Here is an 8,010-nt window from a genome sequence, read left to right on the forward strand (position 1 = left end):
CACGCTGCCGGGGATTGTGTACACGCTCTACTGACACAAGCTTCACGCTGCCGGGCAGCCGCTGATCACGCGTGGCCCCGCGAACCCATTGGCCGGCGCCTCACACACCTTTGCCGCTGATTGGCCGGTCTCAGGCTCCGCCCCCGCCCCCGCCCGCGGCGCGGGGCTGGCTGAGCGGCTACCTGAATGGGGAGGGGGCAGACGGCGCGGAGCGCAGCGGCGGCGGGAGCGGCGTCGAGTGTCTCCGGGAGCCCGTCTGTGGCCAGGCATCCGACAGCCTCGCAGCCAGTCAGCTCGCCGCCGGCAGCCACGCAGCCAACCATGCTCAACTTCGGCGCTTCTCTCCAGCACACTGCGGTAAGTCACTTGGGGATGCCCCTGTCCTTCCTTGCCTTGTCGTAGGAAGGGGTCAGCCAGGGCGCGAACCCTGAGCACCTGACATCAGCAGCGCCCGAGCAGCGGGGCTGCAGCCGAGTCGCGGAGAGGGAAGGGGCTTCCTGCCTGCAGACTAGGCATTAGTGAGGGCGTGTATGGTGGGCAGGGGGTCAGAAGAGGTGCACAGGGATTTGGAGACGGGGGGAGAGCTCTTACTCTGGGGGTACTGACGAGGGGAAGGGGCAGCTCTGCAGGGAGACCTCAGGAGACAGGTGAGGGAGAGGATGATTGTGGAGGGGCGGGAGCAGTGGGGAGGGGGCTGCTGTCCTGGCAGCGAGGTTAGGGGAAGGTGTGGAAGGGAGGGATATGGGGGTTACCCTGCACCTGGCACGGGGGAGAGATGCCCTCGTCCTGATCAGGAATGCGACCTAGAGTGGGAGGGGGCTGCTTGCAAGCATTTGAGGGGCGAGGTGTCCACAGGAGAGAAGAGTGGGCTACCCATCTTGGGGGTCTGAACAGAGGCTTGCAAGATGGGGGCTGTCAGCTGAGGACCACGGGGAGGGGGCTGCTCAGCAGATAGCCCGGGGCTGGGGTAAGGGGCGCGTGGCGTCGGTGTGGGGGATGACATGCGGGCCCGGCAACCCCCAAGAGGGGGACGAGTTGTCCCCCACCCCGGCGTCAGGAGGGGACTCTCACGGCAGGGGCAGGTGGCCGCCATCTGACGACCCCTTGGAAAGGACCAGAGAGTGGGAAGCGGGACCCAGGAGCTAGGGCGGGAAGGTGGGCGGGGGGAGCCGGGCCGCGAGACGCGGGGGAGCGCGTCTGGAGCCGGGGCTTGTGGGGGCTGCACGTCTGGGAACCCGTGGAGACGCGCGGCGGGCGGGGGCCGGAGCTGCCGGAAGCCGCGGGGAGGAGGCGCACTTCTGCTGGGAGAGACGGGGTGGTCTGAGGTCCCGTGGGCAGCGTGGGCGGGAAGCGCCGAGGGCTTGGCTGGGTCCCCAGGGGCTGCAGGCAGGAGGAGGGCGGCGGCCGGGTTTCCGCGGGGACCCGGCTCCTCCTCCCGCAGTTGAGCAGAAGGCCGGGGGTGGGCCGCGAGCGGGTGCGCCCGGGGAGCTCTCGTCCCCAAGTGACCCAGCCCCGGCCTCCGCCAGGGGCGGGAGCGAGGCCCGGCCCCGCTGTCGGTTCCTAAGGGAACGGCGGCTCACGGGGAGCTGGAAGGGGCGGGCGTCTCCGGGAGCCAGGCCCGCGGCCCCGCCCCTCCCCACGGGCCCGGCGCGAACTGCCGGGCGGTTGGCGGCGGCTCCCGCGGCCCCTCCCCGGGGCCGGCGCGCGGGCGGGGGCCCGCGGCTCAGGAAGTAGGGGAAAGGTGACGGCGCGGCAATTCCCAGTTCACGTTTCCTGCGCCGCCCGGAGCAGCCGCTGATCACGCTTTGTTCACATGCCTCGCCCCCTCCTCCCCGCGCCCCCGCCCCGCCCCGCGCAGCCAATCCGGGCCCGGGCCGCCGCGCCGGCTGGCCAATAGCGGGGGCAGGGGCGCGGGGACGTGCGAGCGGCGAGGAATGTTCCCGGTGACTCACCCGCTAGCCTCGTTGAGGTTAGGGCGGCCCCATCCGTCTGTCCTCGCCAGCGAGGATCTCCCCCGCCGTCCGCCCCCGCCTCTCGTCTGCCTCCCCCGCCCGCGCCTCCGCCCGCTCTTCCCTTTCCTGCCTCGAGACCCACTCCCTTTCCTCCCTCCCCGCTTCCCTTTCCTGTGCTCCCCAGCTCCCGGTCTCCTTGCCTGCTGCCCGCCTGCCTCTTTTCCTTTCTGCGCTTTGGCGTCTGGAGGCTTTTACACACACGCGCGCTGTCCCTTGCCGCTTACATAAAGGCGGGCGCGATTATGCAATTGCATTGTTAGCGACATTTCAAGAGCAGTGGCTTGTTTTCTTAGGATTTCAACGCGAAGAGATCATGCATTTTTAAAACAATCCTTGAGAATAATACCTTGCAACATAAAGAACGTTTTTCAGTATTTTTACACAATCTCTACTTTGACCAAACGAATCTGGGCAGGTTTTTTTCTTTTAATGGAAAATGAAAGAGATGCACCGTTTTTTAAAAGTGTAGTTCAAAGAAGTTTAATATAAAACATTAGGTAGAAGGAGTTGTACAAATAAGTAGAAAACATGTGGTTATTTTCTTTTGTCATCAAGCAGTTCTTTAAGAAATGAAAATAGATTGTTTTGACTATTGTAGACTATAGTCAGGGTTTTTGCAAATTCCGAGTAGGATATTAAATTTTCTGATTATCCAGTTTTTTTAATTATTGTATTAGCCAGTCATAGTTAGGCATAGCAAGCCATTGTGTCAGATGGATACAATAAAAGGGAACGAAAATGAAGAGGTTGAAACTTGACTAAAATAAAGCTTTGGGATTTTTTCCTACATATTTCACTTGATCTCTCTTTACCATAGATAATCAAATTATCAAATAATTTTAGATTTCAAATAACCTGATATAATTTTAACTTGAAAGAGACCCTGAGGATCCCTTTTCCTTTGATTTTTATCCCAGAATGCAAAGTGGACTTTCCAAAGGTCAGACCCATATCAGCAGGCCAGAGCTCTGTCTACTACACTTTGTCTTTATAAGAAAATACTGGCTTGCTTTTCACATCAAAAGATCTCATACTATACCTATAGTATTGAAAAAAGATAACTTTTTCCACAGCCCTCCCTTAGTTATTTTGTCTGACCCCAGTTGCAGGTGGCTACTCTGGAAAGACTATAAAACACTATTTTTTCTTCTAAGCCAAATGTTTCCCTTTTTCTGGATCACAAGTGCATTGATAACTCTGGTCTTGGTCCTCTTACTGCTGGTAATAAGGTGTTCTTCTCTAGCTTGCAAGGATATCAAATGTTCAAGCTAAGTGTGAGCTGAAGAAAGGAAGATTTATTACCACTAACACTAAGTCTGGGTCACCTGCCTGACCAGTGTAGCTGAGCTTTCTAAGTATCAGAGTACGGGCCAGAGAAAAAATGTCAAATTTTAACTTGGAAGGTTGTGCAAGTTGTAGAAAAAACAAAATATTTGTACATTCCTCTGTGTGTCATTTGGATGACAAAAAATATGCTTATAAGCTTTAATCTTTTGTTTTTATAGGAGGAAAGAATGGAAATGATTTCTGAAAGGTCAAAAGAGAGTATGTATTCCTGGAACAAAACTGCAGAAAAAAGTGATTTTGAAGCTGTTGAAGCACTTATGTCAATGAGCTGCAGTTGGAAATCTGATTTTAGGAAATACATTGAAAACAGGCCTGTTACACCAGTATCTGATATGTCAGAGGAAGAGAATCTGTTTCCAGGGACGCCTGATTTTCATACAATCCCAGCATTTGTAAGTATTATTACTTTTTAAGATGGATGGAAATTATTCAATTTCATATAACTTACATAATGAACTCTAAATTTCTCATGCTGTTGCTTGTATATTTCCCTTCTCTGTAGTGTTTGACGCCACCTTACAGCCCCTCTGACTTTGAACCCTCTCAAGTGTCGAATCTGATGGCACCGGCGCCATCTACTGGACATTTCAAAGCACTGTCAGATACTGCCAAGCCTCACATTGCTGCACCTTTCAAAGAGGAAGAAAAGAGCCCAGTATCTGACCCTAAACTTCCCAAGGCTCAGGCAACAAGTGTGATTCGTCATACAGCTGACGCCCAGCTATGTAACCATCAGTCCTGCCCAGTGAAGGCAGCCAGTATCCTCAACTATCAGGACAATTCTTTTAGAAGAAGAACCTACCTTAATGTTGAGGCTCCAAGAAAAAACATACCATGTGCTGCTGTGTCACCAAACAGATCCAAATGTGAGAGAAACACAGTGGCGGATGTTGATGAGAAAACAAGCGCTGCACTTTATGACTTTTCCGTGCCTTCCTCAGAGACAGTCATCTGTAGGTCTCAGCCAGCCCCCTCGTCCCCACAACAGAAGTCAGTGTTGGTCTCTCCACCTGCAGTATCCCCAGGGGGAGTGCCACCTATGCCGGTCATCTGCCAGATGGTTCCCCTTCCTGCAAACAACCCTGTTGTGACAACAGTCGTTCCCAGCACTCCACCCAGCCAGCCGCCAGCTGTCTGCCCACCTGTCGTGTTCATGGGCACTCAGGTACCCAAAGGTGCCGTCATGTTTGTGGTGCCCCAGCCTGTGGTGCAGAGCCCAAAGCCTCCAGTCGTGAGCCCAAATGGCACCAGACTCTCTCCCATTGCCCCTGCTCCTGGGTTTTCCCCTTCAGCAGCAAAAGTCACTCCTCAGATTGACTCATCAAGGATAAGAAGTCACATCTGTAGCCACCCAGGATGTGGCAAGACATACTTTAAAAGTTCCCATCTGAAGGCCCACACAAGAACGCATACAGGTACCAACCGTTTCATGTTTGTGTCTTTAATGTTTAAATGTGTAAGTGAAAATTGTTTAAATGAAGAGTCTTGGGCTGTAATCACAGGTACACATCCTAGTTCAGTGGGTGATACCAGTGCAAGGTCCTCTAAAAGACTTGCATCAAGGTGCTCTTGTTTTAATCTGTCAAATGATTCTGTAGATGGCTGAGTACTTTAATAGAGTATCTTTAAAGCCTTTGAAACACAGTTGTTGAGGACAGAAAATCTTTTTACTTTTGGCTTTTTTTTTTTTTTTTAAAGAGACAAGGTCTTTCCATGTTCCCCAGGCTGATGTCGAACTCTTGGGTTCAAGCCATCCTCCCACCTCAGCCTCCTGAGTAGCTGGGACTGTAGGCATGAGCCACCACGCCTGTCTGGCTTCTGTAAGGGGAAGACTTTTATAAACGTGATAGAGTGACAAGTTGAAATTGGAACAATACACATCCAATACTCATTTGACAGTTTATTAATTTATTAGTTTGTATTATTTTAAAATGTATCTTCTCATATACCTTTAGATCTAATTCAACATATCATATTCAGGAATTTAATAAATGTATAACAACGATCTGACTTTCTTCCTTTCAGGAGAAAAGCCTTTCAGCTGTAGCTGGAAAGGTTGTGAAAGGAGGTTTGCCCGTTCTGATGAACTGTCCAGACACCGGCGAACCCACACAGGTGAGAAGAAATTTGCCTGTCCCATGTGTGACCGGCGGTTCATGAGGAGTGACCATTTGACCAAGCATGCCCGGCGCCATCTGTCAGCCAAGAAGCTACCAAACTGGCAAATGGAAGTGAGCAAGTTAAATGACATTGCTCTACCTCCAACTCCTGCTCCCACACAGTGACAGCTCGGAAAGAGAAGAATCAGAACTCACTTTGGTCACAGCTGGGAGCCAGTGGTGATGTAAAAATGCTTCCACTGCAAGTCTGTGGCCCTCCAGTGCGGGCTTAGAGCAGAAGCCCGACAGCCTGGTGTGAAGGCCCAGCCTGGGTTAGATGACAAGAAGGGCTTTGGCCACAGGCAGGTCACAGAATGGCAGGTTTCATTTCTTATCACATAAGAGAGATGAGAAAGCTTTTATTCCTTTGAATATTTTTGAAGGTTTCAGATGAGGTTGACACAGGTAGCACAGATTTTGAATTTGTGTGCACATTTGTTACTTTACTTTTGCTGTTTATACTTGAGACCAACTTTTCAATGTGATTCTTCTAAAGCACTGGTTTCAAGAATATAGAGACTGGAAATAAACATTACGGTACAGAGATGGAGATGTAAAATCAGTTTGTATTATTACAGATATTGTCATCTTTTTCTAGAGTTATCTTGTTTACTATTCCTAGTCTTTCCGGTCAACTTTGTGGGTGTAGTTATTAAATATATCTAGAACTATCATTTTTACACTATTGTTAATATTTGGAATTGAAAGGCTGTATATTGCTAAGAGGGCCCAAAGAATTGGAATCCTCCTTAATTTAATTGCTTTGAAGTATAGCTACAATTTTTTTTTGCATTTTTGTTTTGAAAGTTTAAGAAGTGACTATATCTAGGCATTTTATTATGCTTTGGACTTTAGTTTGCCTGCAATTTCTTGTGTAGATTTGAAAATTGTATACAAATGTGTTTTCTGTAGACTCTAAGATACACTGCACTTTGTTTAGGAAAAAAATCTGAGGATGAAAATATGTATTGTAAAGAAGGGATATCAAGAATTTTAGATAACTCCTTGAAAAGATGGCTTATGTCATCGGTAAAGTACCCTTATGTTATGAGGATATAATGTGTGCTTTATTGAATTAGAAAGTTAGTGACCATTATTCAAAGATTGGGCAAATGTCCTGTTAATTTATAGGAGTTTTGGGGGATTTGGAGGTAGGTAGGTAGAAAAATTATTATTAGAACATTCACTTTTGTTAACAGTATTTCTCATATTCTGTTATATAGTGGATGATACACACAATGGTAAAACAAAAGTAAATTGTTCAAAATATATAGTGAAAAGTGTCACTATATCTTCCCATTTAACATTTTTCTGTATATTGAGTGTAGGTTTCTGACATCAAAACTTGGACCCTTGGAAAACAAAAAAGAGTTTTCTCTTTAAAAAAAGAGATCCTTGTGACTTAAAATTTGCACAATACTTCTTTTGTTGTACTTTATATCTTGTTTACAATAAAGAATTTCCTTTGGTATATATAATTGGTTCATTGTGTTTGTTAAAAACCATTCTCATTCTCACCTTGACCTTGGTTATTTATACTATCCGAGGACTTAGTATCTGAATTTCTCTAAGAGTCTCATTCAGATTTTGAACTGTAGGAGTATGTTTAAAATGAATCAATTTAGAGACTATACAATGTGAAGCCAGATATCTATATATTTGGTGAGGTAATGTGTGAGCCAGCCAGTTTTAAGAAACCACATTTTAATTTTTAAACATTCTTATACATTTTGATGATTTGGGGTTGAAATATAGCTCTGGCTCTCAGCAAAATCATATTAAGTAGCATTCAAGTTAAAGGGAACACCGCAGTGAATAATTAGAAGCAATGAAACTGCTGTGGCAAATGAAAAGAATGCCAACTTATTAAATAAAGAGTAAATTGCTCACCTCTAGAAGTTAAATTAACTCAGACCATTAAGTGATGCCTTAAATACAATAAACATTGGTACTTGAGCTGCATGAAAGGCAATCCATCTCTGAAGAGAAACGCTCGTTAGTCACTCATCAGTAGAAAGAACTAGGGGCTGTAGATCCTACTTGTTGGAGTATAACTTTGTAGATTACTATTTTAGTTTGCACTGAAATCTGTGATCATGAGAACATCTTCCACAATGCCCAGCGTAACCGTTGACCTAGTGTCTGGCCCACTGTTGAACACCATGGTAAAGGGCAGTGTACTCACTTGGCACCAGTTGTAGGACAAGTGTCTCAAGTCATCTGTGTACCTATTGCTACTTCTTTTCTTGGAAACTTAATACCACCTAAATACAACACAGCTGCTAGAGAGAGGACTTTCCATTCTGCAGCTCTGGTGTAGCTTCGGTTTTGGGAACCTGGACCATCCTAATTCCCCTGGAGTTCCTTATGGGTACAAGTCTCCAAAAGAGGAATGGAAGAAGATGACTGATGTATTGTCTGCCTACCTCAATGCACAGTCCTTTGTGATTTTGTGGCCAAACAGTGTCACCTGGTTGTTGGCTCTTCCCAGT

At 47.8% G+C, this 8,010-nt stretch overlaps 1 protein-coding gene across 1 annotated transcript; it reads left to right on the top strand.

Moving 5' to 3' along the window:
* Positions 1–20: 20 nt before the first annotated feature.
* On the top strand, positions 21–6,991 carry KLF10 (Kruppel like factor 10). The gene is made up of 4 exons (XM_045561917.1): positions 21–357; positions 3,518–3,751; positions 3,862–4,774; positions 5,385–6,991. The coding sequence occupies exons 1-4, from the start codon at positions 187–189 to the stop codon at positions 5,642–5,644; spliced, it is 1,578 nt and encodes a 525-aa protein (XP_045417873.1). The 5' UTR covers positions 21–186; the 3' UTR covers positions 5,645–6,991.
* Positions 6,992–8,010: the final 1,019 nt, after the last annotated feature.

This window comes from Lemur catta, chromosome 9 (genome assembly GCF_020740605.2).
Source record: "Lemur catta isolate mLemCat1 chromosome 9, mLemCat1.pri, whole genome shotgun sequence".
Lineage (NCBI taxonomy): Eukaryota > Metazoa > Chordata > Mammalia > Primates > Lemuridae > Lemur > Lemur catta.